The 23,380-nt window shown below is 52.5% G+C and overlaps 2 protein-coding genes across 17 annotated transcripts in view; one reads left to right on the top strand and one right to left on the bottom strand.

Moving 5' to 3' along the window:
- The first annotated feature begins 16,238 nt into the window (after positions 1 to 16,238).
- On the top strand, positions 16,239 to 18,658 carry CSF3 (colony stimulating factor 3). Of its 2 annotated transcripts, XM_003831435.4 has the most exons (5): positions 16,239 to 16,354; positions 16,531 to 16,685; positions 17,073 to 17,180; positions 17,325 to 17,471; positions 17,636 to 18,658. In XM_003831435.4, exons 1-5 carry the CDS (start codon positions 16,315 to 16,317, stop codon positions 17,798 to 17,800), a joined length of 615 nt encoding a protein of 204 aa, XP_003831483.1. In that variant the 5' UTR covers positions 16,239 to 16,314; the 3' UTR covers positions 17,801 to 18,658. The 2 variants fall into 2 exon arrangements, with proteins under 2 accessions (XP_003831483.1, XP_008955032.1); XM_008956784.4 differs by lacking the exon at positions 17,073 to 17,180.
- A 1,282-nt stretch (positions 18,659 to 19,940) lies between these two features.
- MED24 (mediator complex subunit 24) overlaps positions 19,941 to 23,380 on the bottom strand; it is a 35,929-nt gene continuing 32,489 nt past the window's right edge. For 8 of the 15 annotated variants that reach the window (XM_063599058.1, XM_034941937.3, XM_063599060.1 and 5 more), the window contains 5 exons: positions 23,234 to 23,324; positions 22,795 to 22,894; positions 21,104 to 21,184; positions 20,616 to 20,764; positions 19,941 to 20,476 (listed from right to left, as the gene is read on the bottom strand). In XM_063599058.1, the coding sequence (XP_063455128.1) occupies positions 20,360 to 20,476; positions 20,616 to 20,764; positions 21,104 to 21,184; positions 22,795 to 22,894; positions 23,234 to 23,324 (538 nt within the window). In that variant the 3' untranslated portion in view covers positions 19,941 to 20,359. The remainder of the gene's footprint in view (positions 20,477 to 20,615; positions 20,765 to 21,103; positions 21,185 to 22,794; positions 22,895 to 23,233; positions 23,325 to 23,380) is intronic. The other 7 variants (XM_063599059.1, XM_055101068.2, XM_063599062.1 and 4 more) reach the window with 1 other exon arrangement.

Raw genomic sequence — 23,380 nt, 5'->3', positions numbered from 1 at the left:
GCCAGGCCTGGTGACTCACGCCTGTTATCCCAGCACTTTGGGAGGCCAAGGCTGGTGGACCCCTTGAGCTCAGGAGTTGGAGATCAGCCTGGGCAACACAATGAAACCTTATCGCTACAAAAAATATAAAAATTAGCTGGGCATGTGGCACGCACCTGTAGTCCCAGCTACTAGGAAGCCTGAGGTGGAAGGAGCCCTTGAGCCTGGGAGGTGAAGGCAGAGGCTGCAGTGACCTGAGATCCTGCCACTGCACTCCCACCTGGGCGACAGTGAGACCCTGTCTCAAAACAAGAAAACAGAAAAAGGGAGAAAGAATCACACATCTCTCACTTTAAATCAAAAGGTCAAAATGATTATACTTAGTGAGGAAGGCATGTTGAAAGCTGAGAGAGGCCAAAAGTCAGGTCTCCTGCACCAAACAGGTAGCCAAGTTGTGAAGGAGGAGTTCTTTAAGGAAATTAAAAGTGCTGCTCCAGGTAGGGCTCACAACTGTAATCCCAGCACTTTGGGAGGCTGAGGCGGGCAGATCACAAGGTCAGGAGTTCGAGACCAGCCTGGCCAACATGGTGAAACCCCCGTCTCTACTACAAATACAAAAACTAGCCAGGCATGGCAGTGGGCGCCTGTAATCCCAGCTACTCGGGAGGCTGAGATAGGAGAATCCTTGAAACCGGAAGGCAGAGGTTGCAGTGAGCCGAGATCACACCACTGCACTTCAGCCTGGGTAACAAAAGTGAAACTCTGTCTCAAAAAAAATGTTTTAAAAAGAGTTCGAGACCAGCCTGGCCAACATGGTAAAACCCCATCTCTACTAAAAATACAAAAAATTAGCTGGGCGTGGTGGTGCATGCCTGTACTCCCAACTACTTAGGAGGCTGAGGCAGGAGAATCGCTTGAAGTGGGGAGGCGGAGGTTACCATGAGTCAAGATCGCACCACTGCACTCCAACCTGGGTGACAGAGCGAAATTCTGTCTCAAAACAATAAAAAATAAAAATGATAAATTAAATTAAAAGTGCTGCTCTAGTGGACACACAAATGATATGAAAGCAGAATAGCATTATTGCTGATACGGAGAAAGTTTGAGTCTGGAAAGAAGATCAAATCAGCCACAACATTCCTTTAAGCCAAAGCCTAGTCCGGAGAAAGGCTCTCACTCTCTTCAATCCTTTGAAGGTAGAGAGAGGTGAGAAAGTTGCAGAAGAAAAGTCAGAAGCTAACAGAGGTTGGTTTGTGAGGTTGAAAGAAAGAAGCCGTCTCTGTAACATAAAAGTGCAAAGTGAAGCAGCAAGTGCTGATGGAGAAGCTGCAGTAAGTTATCCATCAGATCTAGCTGATCTCACTGACGAAGGTGGCTACACTCAAAAACAGACTTTCAATGTAGACAAACAGCCTTCTATTGGAAGAAGATGCCACCTGGGACTTTCATAGCTACAGAAGAGAAGTCAATCCCTGGCTTCAAAGCTTCGAAGGACAGGCTGACTCTCTTGTTAGGGCTAATGCAGCTGGCGACTTTAAGTTGAAGCCAATGCTCATTTACCATTCCGAAAATCCCAGGGCTCTTAAGAATGATGCTAAATCTATTCTGCCTGTGCTCTGTGGATGGAACAACAAAGCCTGGATGACAGCCCATCTGTTCCCAGCATGGTTTACCGAACATTTTAAGCCACTGTTGAGACCAACTCCTTCGTCGGCTCTGTCGGCCAGGCTGGAGTGCCGTGGCATGATCTCAGCTCACTGCAACCTCTGCTTCTAGGTTCAAGCGATTCTCCTGCCTCAGCCTCCTGAGTAGCTGGGATTACAGGCATGAGCCACCGCACACGGCCAAAAAAAATATTTTTTTAAAGTTATTACTGCTGATTGACGATGCACCTGATTACCCAAGGGCTCTGATGGAGGGATACCAGGGAAATAATATTGTTTTCATTCCTGCTAACACATCCATTCTGCAGCCCATGGATGAAGAAGTAATTTCAACTTTCAAGTCTTTTTTAAGAAATACATTTTGTAAGGCTAGAGCTGCCATAGTGATTCCGCTGATGGATCTGGGTAAACTGAAAACTTAGAAAGCATTCATCATTCTAGATGCCATTAAGAATATTCATGATTAGGGCCGGACTTGGTGGCTCATGCCTATAATCCCAGCACTTTGGGAGGCTGAGGCAGGTGGATAAACTGAGGTCAAGAGTTTGAGACCAAGCTGGCCAACATGGTGAAACTCCATCTCCACTAAAAATAAATAAATAAATAAATACAAAAATTAGTCAGGTATGGTGGCACGCACCTGTAGTCCCAGCTACTCGGGAGGCTGAGACATGAGAATCGCTTGAATCCGGGAGGCAGAGGTTGCAGTGAGCCGAGATCGTGCCAATGCACTTCAGCCTGGGTGACAGAGTGAGACTCTCTCAAAAAACAAAAAAAGAATATTCATGATTAGGCCGGGAGTGGTGGCTGACACCTATAATTCCAGCACTTTGGGAGGCTGAGGCAAGAAGATCGCTTGAGCCCAGGAGGCCAAGAGCAGCCTGAATAACAAAGTGAGAACCCATCTGTATTAAAAAAATTTAAAAATTAGGCCAAGCGCAGCGGCTCACACCTGTAACTCCAGCACTTTGGGAGGATGAAGCAGGTGGATCACTTGAGGACAGGAGTTCGAGACCAGCCTGACCAACATGGTGAAACCACATCTCTACTAAAAATACAAAATTAGCCGGGCATGGTGGCGCTTTCCTGTAACCCCAGCTATTTGGGAGGCTGAGGCAGGAGAATCACTTGAACCCGGGAGGCGGAGGTTGCAGTGAGCCGAGATCATGCCATTGCACTCCAGCCTGGGTGACAAAAGCAAGGCTCCATCTCAAAAAATTAACATTAGCAGGAGTTTGAAAGAGGTTGATTACAACCTTCATGGGTGACTTTGAGGGGCTGAAGACATACTTCAGTGGAGGAAAAAACTGCAGATGTAGAAATAGCAAAAGAACTAGAATTAGAAGTGGACCCTGAGGCCAGGCCCACTGGCTCACACCTGCAATCCCAGCAATTTGGGAGGCCAGGGCAGGAGGATAACTTGAGCTCAGAAGTTCCAAACCAACCTGGGTAACATAGCAAGACCTCGTCTCTACAAAAAAAAAAAAAAAAAAAGGTGGAGCCTGAAGATGGGACTGAATTGCTGCCATCTCATGATAACATTTGAACAGATGAGTTGCGTCTATGAATGAGCAAGGAAAGTGGTTTCTTGAGATGGAATCTACTCCCGGTGAAGAGGCTGTGAACATTGCTGAAATGGCAACAAAGATTTAGGATATTACATACACTTAGTTGATAAAGCAGCAGCAGTTTGAGAGGATTGACTCCATTTCTTTCTTTCTTTCTTTCTTTCTTTCTTTCTTTCTTTCTTTTTTTTTTTTTGAGATGGAGTCTTGCTCTGTCGCCCAGGCTGGAGTGCAGTGCAGTGGCATGATCTTGGCTCACTGCAACCTCCACCTCCTGGGTCCAAGAGGTTCTCTCACCTCAGCCTCCCCAGTAGCTGGGACTACAGGTGCACGCCACCACGCCCAGTTAATTTTTTTCTATTTTTGGAAGAGATGGGGTTTCACCATGTTGGCCAGGCTGGTCTCGAACTCCTGACCTCAGGTGATCCCGCCTCAGCCTCCCAAAGTGCTGTGATTACAGGCGTGAGCCACTGCTCCAGGCCAGGATTGACTTCAATTTTGAAAGAAGTTCTACTGTGGGTAGAACGATGTCAAACAGCATCAATATGCTATAGAGAAACCTTTCTAGAAATGGAGAGTCGGCCGGGCACGGTGGCTCACGCCTGTAATGCCAGCACTTTGGGAGGCCAAGGCGGGCAGATCACCTGAGGTCAGGAGTTCGAGACCAGCCTGGTCAACATGGTGAAATCTCGTCCCTACTAAAAATACAAAAATGAGACGGGCATGGTGGTGGGAGCCTGTAATCCCAGCTTCTTGGGAGGCTGAGGCAGGAAAATTGCTTGAATCCGGGAGGCGGAGCTTGCAGTGAGCAGGGGTCGTGCCACTGCACTCCAGCCTGGGCAACAGAGGGAGACCCCATCTCAAAACAAAACAAAACAAACAAAAACACAAAAATGAAAAAAGAAAAGTCAATTGATGCAGAAAATTTCATTATTTTCTTATTTTAAGAAATTGTTTTCACCTGAAGGCACTAGGAAAAATAAAAACAAAAATAAGGAAAAAAAAAAGAAATTGCTACAGTCACCCCAAACTTCACCAGCCACCACCCTGATCAGTGAGTGGTCATCAACATGAGGCAAGACCCTTCACTAGCAAAAAGATTAGGACTTGCTGAAGGCACAGATGATTGTTAGCATTTTTAGCAATAAAGGTTTTGTTTTGTTTTGTTTTGTTTTTTGAGGCAGAGTCTTGCTCTGTCACCTAGGCTGGAGTGCAATGGTGCATTCTTGGCTCACTGCAACCTCTGCCTCCGGATTCAAGCGATTCTCCTGCCTCAGCCTCCTGAGTAGCTGGGACTATAGGCGCCAGCTACCACACCCGGCTAATTTTTGTATTTTTAGTAGAGACGGGGTTTAACTATGTTGTTCAGGCTGGTCTCGAACTCCTGACCTCAGGTGATCCACCCGTCTCGGCCTCCCAAAGTGCTGGGATTACAGGCACGAGCCACTGCGCCCGGCCTATTATTTTTAAATTAAAGTATGTACATATATATGTTTTTAAATATAATGCTATTGCACACTTAATAGACTACGGTATAGTGTAAACCTAACTTTTTTTTTTTGAGACAGGGTCTCACTCTGTCATCCAGGCTGAAATCAGTGGCACTATCACAGCTCACTGTAGCCTTGACCTCTTCGGGCTCAGGTAGATGATCTTCTCACCTCAGCCTCCCAAGTAACTGGGACTATAGGCGAGTGCCACCACACCCAGCTAATTTTTTTTTTTTTTGTAGAGATGGGGTCTTGCAATGTTGCCCAGGCTGGACTTGAACTTCTGGGCTCAAGTGATCCGTCCGCCTCGGCCTCCCAAAGTGCTGGGATTACAGGCATGAGCCACCGTGCCCGGCCCATATTGTGTAAACATAACTTTTCTATGCAGTGGGAAACCAGCACCTCTGTGACACCCTTTATCGTGGAGGTCTGGAACCGAACCTGCAATATCTCCGAGGTCTGCCTGTATTCATAATTTCCATTAAATACAGGTTTTGGCCTGGCCTTGCTCTGGCTCCTGATCATACTCCAGCCCTGGTCACAATATTTGGCATCACCCCCTTCCTTTAATCTTCGGCTGCCTCTCGGTATAATGAAACTCCTGAAGTTGACTTTGCAAAACAACACTTCTCCTGTGTTTCCCAAACCCGCCCTTCAATCTCTGTGGCAGATGTTTTGATCCTAGCGTCTGGATTCTTCATCTATTTTTAGGGCTCCAATCCTTGCCCCATTTTAACCTTTGATTTTGCAAACCAATCCCAAAACCTTCTCATAGATCTTTGATTCCCTTCCAGGAAGGGTGTGGTGGGAGGACTACGGTTAAGCACCTCCTCCGTGTCCTTTTAGGATGTGAGGACAGGTTCAGGTGGGTTAAATGAGTCCTGCAGTTGAACCCAGGCTGACCTGATACCAAGTTCAATGCGCCGTCTCTCAGGCTGCGCTGCCTTCTTCCGGCCTCAGCCTGGATGTATTAGTCAGGGTCCTCTAGAGGGACAGAACTAATACAATAGTTGTATATATAAAGGGGAGTTTAAGGAGTATTGACTCACGCAACAGGCCGTCTGCAAGCTGAGGAGCAAGGAAGCCAGTCCGCATCCCAAAACCTCAAAAGTAGGGAAGGTAACAGTGCAGCCTTCAGTCTGTGGTCAAAGGTCCAAACGTCCCAAAGCTGAAGAACTTAGAGTCCAGCATTCAAGGGCAGGAAGCATCCAGCACGGGAGAAAGATGGAGGCCAGAAGACTCAACCAGTCTGGTCTTTCCATGCTCTTCTGCCTGCTTTTTATTCTGCCTGCTCTGGCAGCTGATTAGATTGTGCTCACCCCAATTGAGGTCTACCTTTCCCAGTCCTCTGACTCAAATATTAATCTCCTTTGGCAACACCCTCACAGACACACCCAGGATCAATACTTTGTATCCTTCAATTCAATCAAGTTGACACTCAATATTAACCATCACTCTGGGGTGCTGTTATCCAGTCAGTCTTCATTTGTCTTTGGGTCTCCATGTAGCAGTCCTTCTGGCCCTTGACAGCTTTCCATGACTTCAAAAGCCAACTTTTCTTGAGTGTGTGATCCGGAGACATACATATGGCAGGCACAGCTGCCTGAGGCCCTTTCCAGCCTGTTCAATGTTTGTAGCTGTAATGAGCATTCTTCCTGAGGAGCCCAGCCTCACAAGAGGTTATAAATCTTCAGCCTTGGTTGTAAGTGACCGGAGAGAGTTTATCACCCTCTTCCAGAGAGCTGAGGTCATTCGCCATGATTCCCTGGTTCTTGCCCACATAAGGTCTATGGGCCATTTTTCCGTCTGCTCACTGTCTGGAGGCTTCTTCATCCACTGTCTGGATGAACCTTGTTGGCGTGGCTTCTAATTTCCTGAAGAAACTCAGTGTCACTTTTTTTTTTTTTTTTTTTAAAGACAGAGTCTCACTCTGTCGCTCAGGCTGGAGTGCAGTGGCACAATCTTGGCTCACTACAACCTCCGCCTCCCAGGTTCAAGCAATTATCCTGCCTCAGCTTCCCAAGTAGCTGGGATTACAGGCACACGCCACCACGCCTGGCTAATTTTTTTGTATTTTTAGAAGAGATGGCGTTTCGCCATGTTGGCCAGGCTGGTCTTGAACTTCTGACCTCAGGTGATCCACCTGCCTCGGTCTCACAAAGTACTGGGATTACAGGCATGAGCCACCGCGCCCAGACAAGTGTCACTTTCATGCTTAGAAAGTTCACTGTATTCTTTTACCTTCCAGTTTTATTTGTTTGTTTGTTTGTTTTGGGACGGAATCTCACTCTGTCACCCAGGCTGGAGTGCAGTGCTGCGATTTCGGCTCACCGCAACCTCTGCTGCCAGGGTTCAAGTGATTCTCCTGCCTCAGCCTCTCCAGTAGCTGGGATTACAGGCATACACCACCACACCCAGCTGATTTTTGTATTTTAGTAGAGATGGGGTTTCACCATGTGGGCCAGGTTGGTCTCGAACTCCTGACCTCAAGTGATCCGCCCGCCTTGGCCTCCCAAACTGCTGGGATTACAAACATGAGCCACCCTGCCCGGCTACCTTCCAGTTTTGTTTTGTTTTTTAATTTGAAAACTACATAGAAGTACAAAGAATAACATAACAAATATGTACCCGTATATTCTCCACCCAAGTTTAATCATGTTAACATTTCATTAGTCTGTGAAGTTTTTTAATCAAAAAAGAAATAAATTGGACACCATGGTTCATGCCTATAATCTCAGCCCTTTGAGAGGCCAATGCAGGAGGATCGCTTGAGCCTAGAAGTTTGAGACCAGCCTGGGCAACATAGTGAGATCCCATCTCTACAAAATAAATAAATAAATAAAACATTATGGCTAAGCTGGAAGTCCATCTTGTTCCCCTGGCAAAGCCAGCCACTTTAATGAATTCAGCTGGCAGGCTTCTAGTTTGTTTTTATACTTTTACTACATAATAGTATTGAGCTGCCAGGTGCGATGGCTCACGCCTGTAATCCCAGCACTTTGGAAGGCTGAGGCGGGAAGATTGCTCGAGCCCAGGAGTTTGAGACCAGCCTGGGCAACATGGCAAACCCCCTCTCTATAAAAAACACAAAAAAAGCCAGGAGCAGTGGCTCACGCCTGTAATCCCATCACTTTGGGAGGCCGAGGCGGGTGGATCACAAGGTCAGGAGATCGAGATCATCCTGGCTAACATGGTGAAACCCCGTCTCTACTAAAAATATTAAAAATTAGCTGGGCGTGGTGGCAGGCACCTGTAGTCCCAGCTACTCAGGAAGCTGAGGCAGGAGAATGGCGTGAACCTGGAAAGCGGAGCTTGCAGTGAGCTGAGATCACACCACTGCATTCCAGCCTGGGCAACAGAGTGAGACTCCTACTCAAAAAAAAAGGGCCTGGTGCAGTGGGTCACGCCTGTAATCCCAGCTCTTTGGGAGGCCAAGGTGGGCAGATCACATGGTCAGGAGATCGAGACCATCCTTGACCAACATGGTGAAACCCCGTCTCTACTAAAAATACAAAAATTAGCTGTGCCTGGTGGCGCGTGCCTGTATACTAGCTACTCGGGAGGCTGAGACAGGAGAATTGCTTGAACCCAAGAGTCAGAGGTTGCAGTGAGCAGAGATCTCACCATAGCACTCCAGCCTGGCGACAGAGAGAGACTCCATCTCAAAAAAAAAAAAAAATTAGGCAGGCACAGTGGTGCGCACCTGCAGTCCCAGCTACTTAGGGAGGCTAAGGTGGAAGGATCCCTTGAGCCCTGGGGGGCAGAGGTTTCAGTGAGCCAAGATTGCGCCACTGCACTCCAGCCTAAGTGACAGAGTGAGACCCTGTCTCAAAAAAAACAAGAATAATATTGAGCTTTTATTCATTTTATTATTAAATTAGTCTGTTCTCACACTGCTATAAAGACATACCTGAGACAGGGTAATTTATAAAGAAAAGAGGCTTCGCTGGCTCATGGTTCTGCGGGCTGTACAGGCTTCTTGCTTCTCAGGAGGCCTCAGGAAACTTATAAGAGGAAGGGGTGGAAGACGAAGGGGAAGTAATCACGTTTCCATGGTGGGAGCAGGAGAAAGACAAAAGGCAAAAGGGAAGGTGCAACACACTTACCTCCCACCAGGCCCCACCTCCAACACTCAGAATCACAATTCAACATGAGATTTGGGTGGGCAGACAGAGCCAAACCATATCAATTTAATTAATTAATTTATTTATTTATTTTTCGAGGACAGGGTCTCACTCTGTCATCCAGGCTGGACTGCAGTGGGGTGATTACAGCTCACTGCAGCCTCAACCTCCCTGGCCCAAGCGATCCTCCCACCTCAGCCTCCCAGGTAGCTAGAACTACAGGCTTGCACAACCATGCCCGGCAAATTTTTTGATTTTTTTTGTAGAGATGGGGCCTCCTTATGTCGCCCAGGCTTATCTTAAACTCCTGGACTCACAAGCAATCCTCCTATCTCAGGCTCCCTACGTGCTGGGATTACAGGCATGAACCACCATGCCCGGCCAGTATTGAGTTTTAAAATTCTTGTAACTGGTATATTACAGGAATGTAATTTGCTCTGTTTTCGCTCAATATTGTTTTTGAGACCTAATCACATTGATGCCCATGCCAAGCACTGTTCTGGGCACTGAGAATACAAATTCTCAGAGTCTTCACTCTGGACAGCTTTCCTCTCAGAGTCTTTCCTCTCAGAGTCTTCACTCTGGACAGGTTGGGAGGCATACATAGTATGAAGGGACCAGTATCTATCTAGCTATTCCCATGCTGATGGGCATTGCAAATGCATTTCCATTGGTTTACTATAACAGTGTTCCAAAGAACATCTCTGGCCAGGTGCAGTGGCTCACGCCTGTAATCCTAACACTTTTTAGGAGGCCAAGGCAGGAGGATCACTTGAGGACAGTAGTTCAAGACCAGCCTGGGCAGCATAGGGAGACTGTCTCTACGAAAAATCAAAAAATTATGGCCGGGCATGGTGGCTCACGTCTGTAATCCCTGAACTTTGGGACATCAAGGCAAGTGGATCACTTGAGGTCAGGAGTTCGAGACTAGCCTGGCCAACATGGTGAAACTCTATCTCTACTAAAAATACAAAAATTAGCCAGGCATGGTGGCAGGCACCTGTAATCCCGGCTATTCAGGAGGCTGAGGCAGGAGAATCACTTGAACCCAGGAGGCGGAGGTTGCAGTGAGCTGAGATCACACCACTGCACTCCAGCCTGGGTGACAGAGCGAGACTCTATCTCAAAAAAAAAAAAAAAAAAAAATCAAAAAATTAGCCAGGCATGGTGGTGCACACCTCTAGTCTCAGCTACTCAGGAGGCTGAGGTGGGAGGATCACTTGAACCTGGGCAGTCGAGGCTGCAGTGAGCCAAGATCATGCCACTGCACTCCAGCCTGGGCAACAGAGAGAGACCCTGTCTCTAAAAAAATAATAATAATAAAGAAAAAAACAGCTCTGTTTATGTCTCCTGGTACATACATACTATGTATATAGTTTGCAAACTCAAAGATCCAGATAGTCAATTTTTTAGGCTTGTGGGCCGTATGGTCTCTGTCACAATCACTCTGCCCTGTCTTTCTAGCACAAAAGCAGCTATTAACAATACATACATGAATTTTTTATAGACATCGAGATTTGAATTTCATATGATTTTTACATTTTATAAAATAATCTTTTTAAAAATTTTCCCCTAACCATTTAAAAGTGTAAAAGCCGGCCAGGCGCCATGGCTCACGCCTGTAATTCCAGCACTTTGGGAGGCTGAGGCGGGCAGATCACTTGAGATCAACAGTTCGAGACCAGCCTGGCCAACATAGCAAAACCCCATTTCTACTAAAAATAAAAAAATTATCTGGGCATGGTGGTGCACACCTGTGATCCCAGCTACTTGGGAGGCTGAGGCAGGAGAATCGCTTGAACCCGGGAAGCAGAGGTTGCAGTGAGCCAACATCATGCCACTGCACTCCAGCCTGGGTGACAGAGCGAGACTTCGTCTCAAAGAAAAAAAAAAGTGTAAAAGCCATTCCTAACTCAGTGTAAATCAGTGTACATACTCAGGTCTGCGTACTCCTGCTCTGAGGCATACCTGAGAAGTAGAGTTGCTTGGTCACGGGACATACACATTTCCACATTAACTAGACACTACCAAGTTGCCATCCAAGGAGGTTTTTTTTTACAATCTACACTCCCCCCAGCAACAAATGAGAGTTACTCCAGATCCTTTACAAAGATGCTCTAAGCCCAGTACCAGAAGAAAACAGGAAGTGGGAGGGGAAGCTGCCGGCCCCTTCTAACCATGAAGAAATACCTGGGAGAGCCTTCTGGATGCTGGAAGGATGAATAACGGGGGTCTCTGGAGCCTGCCCCCTGTCAGATCACTGTGGCTTCTGAGCCTCCAGTCCAGCTCAGCCCCATGTGTCATGGCCAGTGATAATGAGCCCTCACTCTCTGTTTGGTCTTTATTCTCCCCCATGTGGGGCTGAAGTCTGGATTGAGCCGTTATTCAAGATGCACAGCTTTCTTGACAGGAAAGTAGTGTCACAGAAACAGCAGGGGCTTGGCAAGATGATCTAACTGCAAATCCTACCTGGCTCAGCCACCAGCTAGTTCTGTGATCTTGAACAAGTTTTTTCACTTCTCTGAGGCCATCCCTTGGCTACAACACACCAGTTGGTTGACAGGATGAAATGACGAAAGTGCCTCACACCTGTAATCCCAGCACTTCGGGAGGCCAAGGCGGGTGGATGGCTTGAGCCTGAGAGGTGACAGCATGCCGGCAGTCCTCACAGCCCTCGTTTGCTCTCGGCGCCTCCTCTGCCTGGGCTCCCACTTCGGTGGCACTTGAGGAGCCCTTCAGCCCACCGCTGCACTGTGGGAGCCCCTTTCTGGGCTGGCCAAGGCCAGAGCCGGCTCCCTCAGCTTGCAGGGAGGTGTGGAGGGAGAGGCTCAAGCAGGAACCGGGGCTGCGCGCGGCGCTTGCGGGCCAGCTGGAGTTCCGGGTGGGCGTGGGCTTGGCGGGCCCCGCACTCGGAGCAGCGGGCCAGCCCTGCCAGGCCCCGGGCAATGAGAGGCTTAGCACCCGGGCCAGCGGCTGCGGAGGGTGTACTGGGTCCGCCAGCAGTGCCAGCCCGCCTGCGCTGCGCTCGCTCGATTTCTCACTGGGCCTTAGCTGCCTTCCCGCGGGGCAGGGCTCGGGACCTGCAGCCCGCCATGCCTGAGCCTCCCCTCCATGGGCGCCTGTGCGGTCCGAGCCTCCCCGACGAGCGCCACCCCCTGCTCCACAGCGCCCAGTCCCATCGACCACGCAAGGGCTGAGAAGTGCGGGCGCACGGCACCGGGACTGGCAGGCAGCTCCACCTGCAGCCCTGGTGCGGGATCCACTGGGCGAAGCCAGCTGGGCTCCTGAGTCTGGTGGAGACTTGGAGAACCTTTATGTCTAGCTCAGGGATCGTAAATACACCAATCAGCACCCTGTGTCTAGCTCAGGGTCTGTGAATGCACCAATCCACACTCTGTATCTAGCTACTCTGATGGGGCCTTGGAGAACCTTCATGTCTAGCTCAGGGATTGTAAATACACCAATCGGCACTCTGTATCTAGCTCAAGGTTTGTAAACACACCAATCAGCACCCTGTGTCTAGCTCAGGGTATGTGAATGCACCAATCGACACTCTGTATCTGGCTACTTTCATGCACCAATCGACACTCTGGCTACTTTCATGCACATCCGTGTGAAGAGACCACCAAACAGGCTTTGTGTGAGCAATAAAGCTTTTATCACCTGGGTGCAGGTGGACTGAGTCCAAAGAGAGAGTCAGCGAAGGGAGATAAGGGTGGGGCCGTTTTATAGGATTTGGGTAGGTAAAGGAAAATTACAGTCAAAGGGGGTTTGTTCTCTGGCGGGCAGGAGTGGGCGCTCGCAAGGTGCTCAGTGGGGTGCTTTCTGAGCCAGGATGAGGCAGGAAAAGGACTTTCACAAGGTAATGTCATCAATTAAGGCAAGGACCAGCCATTTACACGTCTTTTGTGGTGGAATGTCATCAGTTAAGTTGGGGCAGGGCATATTCACTTCTTTTGTGATTCTTCAGTTACTTCAGGCCATCTGGGCGTATATGTGCAAGTTACAGGGGATGCGATGGCTTGGCTTGGGCTCAGAGGCTTGACAGCTACTCTGGTGGGGCCTTGGAGAATGTTTGTGTCGACACTCTGTATCTAGTTAATCTAGTGGGGACGTGGAGAACCTTTGTGTCTAGCTCAGGGATTGTAAATGCACCAATCAGCGCCCTGTCAAAACAGACCACTCGGCTCTACCAATCAGCAGGATGTGGATGGGGCCAGATAAGAGAATAAAAGCAGGCTGCCCGAGCCAGCAGTGGCAACCCGCACAGGTCCCCATCCACAATGTGGCAGCTTTGTTCTTTTGCTCTTTGCAATAAATCTTGCTACTGCTCGCTCTTTGGGTCCACACTGCTTTTATGAGCTGTAACACTCACCACGAAGGTCTGCAGCTTCACTCCTGAAGCCAGTAAGACCACGAGCCCACCGGGAGGAACGAACAACTCCGGCCGCGCTGCCTTAAGAGCTATAACACTCACCGCGAAGGTCTGCCGCTTCACTCCTGAAGCCAGCGAGACCATGAGCCTCCCCGGAGGAACGAGCAACTCCAGACGCGCTGCCTTAAGAGCTGTAACATTCACCGCGAAGGTCTGCAGCTTCACTCCTCAGCCAGCGAGACCACGAACCCACCAGAAGGAAGAAACTGCGAACACATCCGAACATCAGAAGGAACAAACTCTAGACGCACCACCTTAAGAGCTGTAACACTCACTGCGAGGGTCCGCGGCTTCCTTCTTGAAGTCAGTGAGACCAAGCACTCACCAATTTCGGACACAAGCCCAGGAGTTTGAGATCAGCCTGGGCAACATGATGAAACCCCATCTCTGCAAAAAAAAAAAATTACAAAAATTGGCGGAGCATGGTGGTCCATGCCTGTGGTCCCAGCTACACGGGAGGCTAAAGTGGGAGGATCGCTTGAGCCTGGGAGGTGGAGACTGCAGTGAGCTGTGATTGTACCACGGCCCTCTAGGCTGGGGGACAGACTGAGACCCTGTTTCACCCCCGCAAAAAAATTGACAAAAGTGTAATAAGAGGTGCCTGATATGGCTAGGCGCAGTGGCTCATGCCTGTAATCCCAGCACTTTGGGAAGCCGAGGCGGGCGGATCACCTAAGGTCAGGAGTTTGAGACCAGCCTGGCCAACATGGAGAAAGCCCATCTCTTCTAAAAATACAAAATTAGCCGGCTGTGGGGGCAGTGGTGGAGCATGCCTGTAATCCCAGCTACTCAGGAGGCTGAGGCAGGAGAATCGCTTGAACCCAGGAGGCGGCGGTTGCAGTGAGCCGAGATCGTGCCATTGCACTCCACCCACTCCAGCCTGGGCAACAAGAGCCAAACTCTGTCTTAAAAAAAAAAAAAAAAAGTGCCTGACGTATAAGAGGTGTGCAATGCAATAGTTGCCAGGCAACATGTTTAAGAATGTGGAGCTCCTGCCTTCCATGGTCCTGTTAAAAACCCACCCTCAAGGCCAAGTGCAGTGGCTCATGCCTGTAATCCCAGCACTTTGGGAGGCCGAGGCGGGTGGATCACCTGAGGTCAGGAGTTCGAGACCAGCCTGACCACCAACATGGTGAAATCCCACCTCTATTAAAAATACAAAATTAGATGAGCATGGTGGTGCATGCCTGTAATCCCACCTACTTGGGAGGCTGAGGCAGGAAAATCACTAGAACCAGGGAGGCGGAGGTTATAGTGAGCCGAGATCGTGCCATTGCACTCCAGCCTGAGCAATGAGCGAAACTCCATTTCAAAAAAACAACAACAAAAACCCACCCTCTACTCCCAGGGAGCTGGGTACAGAGCTGGGCCCCATCAGTGCAAGGTGCTGAGCCACGGAGCTAAGGCGGAGCTGCAGGACCGCGGACCAGATAACAGTGTGTGAGATCAGTGTGTGAGATCAGACGTCCCTGCCATTGGTGACCACCAGGGGGCCCCCAAGCACCAGAGATGGCCCCATCCAGTCACCACGTCCACTTCTCATCCAGAGATGTCTGTTTCTTGGCATGCTGGGGTAAAGTAGGACAGAAGGTGACAGTCTTGGGTGTGGCCAGTCAGACTGCCCCAGGCAGGCCTTGTGGCCTGTAGAAAACGTTCAGGCCTAGGCCAGGCACGGTGGCTCACGCCTGTAATCCCAGCACTTTGGGAGGCCGAGGCCGGTGGATCACGAGGTCAGGAGATCGTGACCATCCTGGCTAACACGGTGAAACCCCGTCTCTACTAAAAATACAAAAAATTGGCCGGGCATGGTGGCGGGCACCTGTAGTTCCAGCTACTTGGGAGGCTGAGGCAGGAGAATGGCGTGAACCCAGGAGGCAGAGTTTGCAGTGAGCCGAGATCGTGCCACTGCACTCCAGCCTGGGCAACAGAGCAAGACTCCATCTGGAAAAGAAAAAGAAAACATTCAGGTCTGAGCCAGAGGCCCAGGCTATAATTCTGTCACTTACCATGACCTTGGGCAAGGCACTTCCTTCCCTGGCCCAGTTCACGGGGTTGGAATCGACTCCAAGGTCCCTTCCAGCATTAACGCTGCATGGTTCTAAGATGAGAAGATGGGGCAGTTTCCCCTCTCTCACCCCAGCCCGTGTCCACTTCAAGGTGAATGACCAAGGAAGTCACGTGTCCCAATCCCGCAGTTCCAAAGCCCTTGGGGACCCTACTGTCAGGGTTGTGCACGAGGAGGTGAAGGTCAGGTGAGCCAGTCGCCTCAAAGGGTCTTGCCTCATTCGGGACAGACATCCGGTTTCCTCTGGGCTCTACCGGGATTCTAGGGGCTTTAGCCGAATGAGTCATGGGGGCCGGGGGGGTTTCTGGGGGAGTTCCCAGCTAATCAACTTGGGACAGGACAGCCTGGAACTTTCGATGGTGCCTATCCAAGTGTGGGGTGGGCACAGCAGCCGAGACCCAATGTCCTTATCTCAGGTAGGGGCTCAGGAGGTCTCCCAGACAGGCAGCCTCCGGAGAGTTTGGGGGTAGGAATGGGGGCAACCAGCTTCTTTTTTTCTCTCTTAGAATTTGGGGGCTTGGGGGACAGGCTTGAGAATCCCAAAGGAGAGGGGCAAAGGACACTGCCCCCGCAAGTCTGCCAGAGCAGAGAGGGAGACCCCGACTCAGCTGCCACTTCCCCACAGGCTGCTGCCGCTTCCAGGCGTCTATCAGCGGCTCAGCCTTTGTTCAGCTGTTCTGTTCAAACACTCTGGGGCCATTCAGGCCTGGGTGGGGCAGCGGGAGGAAGGGAGTTTGAGGGGGGCAAGGCGACGTCAAAGGAGGATCAGAGATTCCACAATTTCACAAAACTTTCGCAAACAGCTTTTTGTTCCAACCCCCCTGCATTGTCTTGGACACCAAATTTGCATAAATCCTGGGAAGTTATTACTAAGCCTTAGTCGTGGCCCCAGGTAATTTCCTCCCAGGCCTCCATGGGGCTATGTATAAAGGCCCCCCTAGAGCTGGGCCCCAAAACAGCCCGGAGCCTGCAGCCCAGCCCCACCCAGACCCATGGCTGGACCTGCCGCCCAGAGCCCCATGAAGCTGATGGGTGAGTGTCTTGGCCCAGGATGGGAGAGCCGCCTGCCCTGGCATGGGAGGGAGGCTGGTGTGACAGAGGGGCTGGGGATCCCTGTTCTGGGAATGGGGATTAAAGGCACCCAGTGTCCCCGAGAGGGCCTCAGGTGGTAGGGAACAGCATGTCTCCTGAGCCCGCTCTGTCCCCAGCCCTGCAGCTGCTGCTGTGGCACAGTGCACTCTGGACAGTGCAGGAAGCCACCCCCCTGGGCCCTGCCAGCTCCCTGCCCCAGAGCTTCCTGCTCAAGTGCTTAGAGCAAGTGAGGAAGATCCAGGGCGATGGCGCGGCGCTCCAGGAGAAGCTGGTGAGTGAGGCGGGTGAGAGGGCTGTGGAGGGAAGCCCGGCGGGGAGAGCTAAGGGGGATGGAACTGCAGGGCCGACATCCTCTGGAAGGGACATGGGAGAATATTAGGAGCAGTGGAGCTGGGGAAGGCTGGGAAGGGACTTGGGGAGGAGGACCTTGGTGGGGACAGTGCTCAGGAGGGCTGGCTGGGATGGGAGTGGAGGCATCACATTCAGGAGAAAGGGCAAGGGCCCCTGTGAGATCAGAGAGTGGGGGTGCAGGGCAGAGAGGAACTGAACAGCCTGGCAGGACATGGAGGGAGGGGAAAGACCAGAGAGTCGGGGAGGACCCGGGAAGGAGCGGCGACCCGGCCACGGCGAGTCTCACTCAGCATCCTTCCATCCCCAGTGTGCCACCTACAAGCTGTGCCACCCCGAGGAGCTGGTGCTGCTCGGACACTCTCTGGGCATCCCCTGGGCTCCCCTGAGCAGCTGCCCCAGCCAGGCCCTGCAGCTGGTGAGTGTCAGGAAAGGATAAGGCTAATGAGGAGGGGGAAGGAGAGGAGGGACATCCATGGGCTCCCCCAGGTCTCCAGGTTCCAAGCTGGGGGCCTGACGTATCTCAGGCAGCACCCCCTAACTCTTCTGCTCTGTCTCACAGGCAGGCTGCTTGAGCCAACTCCATAGCGGCCTCTTCCTCTACCAGGGGCTCCTGCAGGCCCTGGAAGGGATCTCCCCCGAGTTGGGTCCCACCTTGGACACACTGCAGCTGGACGTCGCCGACTTTGCCACCACCATCTGGCAGCAGGTGAGCCTTGTTGGGCAGGGTGGCCAAGGTCGTGCTGGCATTCTGGGCACCACAGCCGGGCCTGTGTATGGGCCCTGTCCATGCTGTCAGCCCCCAGCATTTCCTCATTTGTAATAATGCCCACTCAGAAGGGCCCAACCACTGATCACAGCTTTCCCCCACAGATGGAAGAACTGGGAATGGCCCCTGCCCTGCAGCCCACCCAGGGTGCCATGCCGGCCTTCGCCTCTGCTTTCCAGCGCCGGGCAGGAGGGGTCCTGGTTGCCTCCCATCTGCAGAGCTTCCTGGAGGTGTCGTACCGCGTTCTACGCCACCTTGCCCAGCCCTGAGCCAAGCCCTCCCCATCCCATGTATTTATCTCTATTTAATATTTATGTCTATTTAAGCCTCATATTTAAAGACAGGGAAGAGCAGAACGGAGCCCCAGGCCTCTGTGTCCTTCCCTGCATTTCTGAGTTTCATTCTCCTGCCTGTAGCAGTGAGAAAAAGCTCCTGTCCTCCCATCCCCTGGACTGGGAGGTAGATAGGTAAATACCAAGTATTTATTACTATGACTGCTCCCCAGCCCTGGCTCTGCAGTGGGCACTGGGATGAGCCGCTGTGAGCCCCTGGTCCTGAGGGTCCCCACCTGGGACCCTTGAGAGTATCAGGTCTCCCACGTGGGAGACAAGAAATCCCTGTTTAATATTTAAACAGCAGTGTTCCCCATCTGGGTCCTTGCACCCCTCACTCTGGCCTCAGCTGACTGCACAGCGGCCCCTGCATCCCCTTGACTGTGAGGCCCCTGGACAAGCAGAGGTGGCCAGAGCTGGGAGGCATGGCCCTGGGGTCCCACGAATTTGCTGGGGAATCTCGTTTTTCTTCTTAAGACTTTTGGGACATGGTTTGACTCCCGAAAATCACCGACGTGTCTCCTGTTTTTCTGGGTGCCCTCGGGACACCTGCCCTGCCCCCACGAGGGTCAGGACTGTGACTCTTTTTAGGGCCAGGCAGGTGCCTGGACATTTGCCTTGCTGGACGGGGACTGGGGATGTGGGAGGGAGCAGACAGGAGGAATCATGTCAGGCCTGTGTGTGAAAGGAAGCTCCACTGTCACCCTCCACCTCTTCACCCCCCACTCACCAGTGTCCCCTCCACTGTCGCATTGTAACTGAACTTCAGGATAATAAAGTGTTTGCCTCCAGTCACGTCCTTCCTCCTTCTTGAGTCCAGCTGGTGCCTGGCCAGGGGCTGGGGAGGTGGCTGAAGGGTGGGAGAGGCCAGAGGGAGGTCGGGGAGGAGGTCCGGGGAGGAGGTCCAGGGAGGAGGAGGAAAGTTGTCAAGTTCGTCTGACATTCATTCCGTTAGCACATATTTATCTGAGCACCTACTCTGTGCAGACGCTGGGCTAAGTGCTGGGGACACAGCAGGGAACAAGGCAGACATGGAATCTGCACTCGAGCAGCCAAAGCCTGGCAGGGAAGACAGAGGCACGGGGACCATGGGAACCCGGAAAGGAGAGGGCATGGGGTCTGGGTGGGCTTAACAGGCCAGACACAGCCAGACAAGATGAAGCCAGGGAGTGCTGAGCATCTGCACCAGGCTTGTCATTTACCATCTTCCATAAACTTGAGCCCATCCATCAAGTTGCCCACAAAGTGGAAGCCAAGTTCAAGGTGACCACTGGGGTCAGAGCTTCTCTCCTCAGACTCGGTCTCTGCACTCGCCCCAGTTGGTCACTTCCTGCTTGTGGCAGCCTTAGGCTGAAGAGCGCTAAGCTCACAGCCCAGGAGGGTGGGGAGCTGTGGCAAGCAGGGGGGCCAGCGACCGCACCACAGGTGTGAGGCCTGCCTGCAGCCAAAGACTGCTGTGTGGCTTTGGGGTACCCCCACCAGTCCCCAGTCCACTATCTGCCCAAGCCTTCTCCTCCTCAGCTCCTCAGTCCCTCCCACCTCCCCTGCCCGTGGCTCCTCGGAAAGCAGGGTCAGAAGTGCCCACTGCCAGCTCGGAGTCATCCATCTAGGGGCTCAGAGATGTGTGAGGCAGGCAAGGAAGGGTTAAAGAAAGGTCCGGCCCCTCATCCCCCCGCCTCCCATCCCCCAGTCCTTTTTTGGAGGCAACAGATCAAATCCCAGGCTAGTCAGAGTGTGGGTGGTGTTGGACCAGGTTCGGGAGACAGCAGAGCAGGCCACCCTGCCCCAGCACTGTGGGGCCCTGAGCCAAAGCCTCTCCCCTTTCAGGGTACAGCTGGCTTTGGGGGAGGGGGCAGCAGGCCAGCCAACTTGGCTCCAAGGAAGGGAAGCTGCTTTCCCCTGGCCCTTCCCCAGCTGAGCAAGCCCACATAGGACCCTGAGCCCTGCCGCCTCTGCTCCTCTTCCTCCTCCTCCTCACCACAGGAGTGAGCCGTTCCCTGGCCACAGCACAGGAGTCCAGGGAGAGGACACTATGCCCTGCCCCGGGTGGCACCAATACCAACAGCACACACAGTCACAAAGGGACCCACGAGGAGCTTTATTTATACATGAACGAAGGTAGATTTCCCTCACATATTACAAAATACACACACACACACACACACACACACACACACACTTTGCATCTAGAAAGTTCCTCAGAGGTAAGACTACTCCTGGGCTGGGGCGGGCGCACACAGGGGTGACCACTGGGCTTGTGGTCCAGGCTGCTCACACTCCTCAGGTGCCAGCAGATGGAGAGGAAATTTTGAAAGAAGAAACCGGGAGACATCCTGGAGGTCAGGAGTCAGGAGCGGGGAACTGGAAGCCGCTAGAGGCTCTTGCACCATGTGGAGCGGATGTGAGCCACGATGCCTCATCTTTCCTCACTGCTTCCCTTGGAGGCGCCTGGGGCTGCGCCAGTCCCCAGCCCCCACTGCGGCCATGCCAAGCCCCTCAGAGTGCAGCAATGGCTTTAGCAGCCACCTGGCGGCCCAGGGGCAGGCTGAGGTCCGTGATGGCCAGAACCACCTTGGGGCTGGACATGGCTGACACCTTCACCAGTTCCGACACCTGCCACGGACAGACAGATGCTGCTTGCGGGACGGCTGGTGGTGGGTGTGCTGTCCCAGGGGGAAGGAGGCCCCTCCCTGCTCTAAGGGCTGCCCCGAGGCCCCAGCACCAGCAGGAGAGCCGGGAAGGTGGTACTCACGGTGGTGAAGGGCATGAACTGCAGGACGCTGCCACGGCCGCCCTGCTCCAGGCAGTCCACACACTCCTCCATGAACCACTGCACGAACTGGGTGTGGGGGCCAGCGGTGCGAGACCCCAGGATGGAGGAGATGAGCAGGAACAGGTTGGCTGTAGAGAGTGGGGGGAGAGTGACAGGAGGGAGTTCCATGAGAGAGGGTGAGGTCACACTCTGGGAGAAGGTGGGACTGAAAAGGGAAAAGAAACACATGCTGAGCATGTCCCCAAAATGGGGTGTCAGAGAGAGAAAATATAAAAGGCAATTGGGGAGGGGAGGAGGGGGAACTAGACAGGAGCCTGGGGGCCAGGACAGCCAACAATGAGGGGCATGGAGAGGGAAGGGAGGGGCACCGCAAGGCCCCTTCCAGCTGACAAGGTCTCCCAGCCTCCATGAGAAGAGGGACTCGTCCAGCTTAGCCCCAGGTTCGGCAGCAGGGGTGGGGAACTCACCCAGGACTCGGTTCAGAGGGTCCCGCATGTTGACCGTGTGGAGCTGAGAGGCTGAGAGGGAGGTGCTCATGGATCGGTCTGCTGTGGGACGGAGCAGATGGAGCGCTGGGAAACAGCCTGCCGAGTGCAAAAGTGGTGCTCCCCGGGGATGCCCCCACCCGACCTTCACCCATCGGAGGTAACTGGTACATGGAGAGCCCAGAGAAGACCCTGAGATCAAGAGCACAAAGGGAGGCCAGGTACAGTGGCTCACACCTGTAATCCCAGCATTTTGGGAGGCCAAGGCAGGAGGATCGCTTGAGTTCAGGAGTTTGAGACCAGCCTTGGCAACTAGCGAGACCTCATCTCTACAAAAAATACAAAAATTAGCTGGGTGTGGTGCCAAAGCCTGTAGTCCCAGCTCCTTGGGAGGCTGAGGCAGACTGCTTGAGCCTAGGAGAACAAGGCTGCAGTGAGCCGAGATGGTGCCACTGCACTCCAGCCTGAGCAACAGAGCAAAACCGTGTCTCAGAAAAACAGGCTGGGCGTGGTGGCTCACGCCTGTAATCCCAGCACTTTGGGAGGCCAAGGCGGATGGATCATCTGAGTTCAGGAGTTCGAGACCAGCCTGACCAATATGGTGAAACCCCGTCTCTACTAAAAATACAAAAATTAGCCAAGCGTTGTGGCAGGCGCCTGTAGTCCCAGCGACTCAGGAGGCTGAGACAGGAAAATTGCTTAAACCCAGGAGGCGGAGCTTGCAGTAAGCTGAGATCGCGCGACTGCACTCCAGCCTGGGCAACAGAGGGAGACTCCAACTCAAAAAAACAAACAAACAAACAAACAAACAAAAAACAAACAAAACAAAAAAAGGGCACAGAGGGACCTCAGATACAGAGATCCCAATGGAATGAGAGAGAAAAACTAACATGTGGCGAGCACACAGGGCCAGGGGCCGATCTTGGTACTTCCTAAGCTGCTTATTCCTCACAACACCCCATTTACAGATGAGGAGACCCAGACGGGGGCTGGCTCAGTCGCTAGCTAAAGGTCACAGCGCTTGTAGCTGGCAAACCTAGCATCTTTCTTCTGATCAAGTGTATAGTTGGTCCCCTAGTTCCTAAAAGGCTTCAGAGAAAAGTTCAGGCTCAGGAGAAATCTCTGGAAACAGGAAAAATGCCACAGAAGGAACCCTTGGCAGTAAGCCTGGCAGGGAGGAGAGGACAGTGAAAAGGATGACCTCCAGGGAAGTGGTTGGTGGGGGGTGTGCTCTTTAGGCAGGAAGGTGGGGAGTAGCCCCATGCCCCAGCCCGGGCCTCTCCGGGCATGTTTTGGGGGAAGGAAGGAAGGAAGGTCAGAGCTGGTGAGTCAATGGCACAGGCTGTGCCTGAGGCAGTGAACTCACTCACTTGGGTAGCTTGTCATCCCCTCAACCCTGGGGTAAGGGAGGGGGCAGGAGGGCTGCAGGGGAACAACTGTGGGCTGGGCTGGACCTGGGCAGAGGAGCTTCAACCCTCAGGGAGTGAGAACAGCAACCTCTTCTCCAGGGGCAGGACACAGAGCACCCCCTTGGGGGCTAGAACAGCAGGTCCCTGCCACACCCTCTCTGACCAGCTGCAAAGATGCCTGCAGCTGGGGCAGCGGCAGAGTGGCAGCATCGGGGAGTGAATTCCCAGGAAAAGGAGTGGCGTGCGGCCAGCCCACACACTCACTGGGGCTCGAAAGGATGTTGGCATCGTCCTCATTAGAGCTCAGCAGTCGCATCAACTTCGAAGGCTGCACATCGTCCAGGGGGAAGAGGCTGATATAATCCTAGAGGGTGTGAAAGTCACTGTTATACACCCCTAAACCCCCCAGTTTCCAGCTGTCAGGGAAAAGAGCTTGAGCTCCGATTTGAGCGAGGTCAGCATGGCTAGCAGGGCCTCAGCCCCTCTCTGCTCAACCCCTCCCACAATCTGACAGGCCCCTTGTGCCCATGGGCAGGCTGGGGCCACACAAATCACCCATGCAGATTCCTGACCAATCATGCCCAGGCACAGCTGCCCCAAGGGCAGGGGCCACAACTGCTTCCCTTTGCCTGGGGAATCCTTAGGAAATGCTGTAACAAACCGGTGAACAAGTGAAGCCGGCGAGGGCGGCTGGGGGGCCTACCTCAATGTCTTCGCGGTGTCTCTTCTTCTGGCGGGTGGACGCCTGTCCCTTGTGGGAGGAGTAGGAACTGAGGGCACACCACACGGCCAGCCTGGCAAAGGGTTCCAGAAAAAGGGGGACAGTGAGAGGTGCCCCAGGAGCTTTCTG

Source organism: Pan paniscus, chromosome 19 (assembly GCF_029289425.2).
Source record: "Pan paniscus chromosome 19, NHGRI_mPanPan1-v2.0_pri, whole genome shotgun sequence".
Lineage (NCBI taxonomy): Eukaryota > Metazoa > Chordata > Mammalia > Primates > Hominidae > Pan > Pan paniscus.
Note: the sequence above shows the minus strand (reverse complement) of the source record. Positions and strands in the feature narration are given on the sequence as shown.

Coding starts and splice junctions, on each gene's coding strand:
- CSF3 (XM_003831435.4), top strand. CDS start 16,315: ATGGCTGGACCTGCCGCCCAGAGCCCCATGAAGCTGATGG. Junction 16,686..17,072: donor CGGCGCTCCAGGAGAAGCTG/GTGAGTGAGGCG, acceptor TTCCATCCCCAG/TGTGCCACCTACAAGCTGTG. Junction 17,472..17,635: donor CCACCACCATCTGGCAGCAG/GTGAGCCTTGTT, acceptor TTTCCCCCACAG/ATGGAAGAACTGGGAATGGC.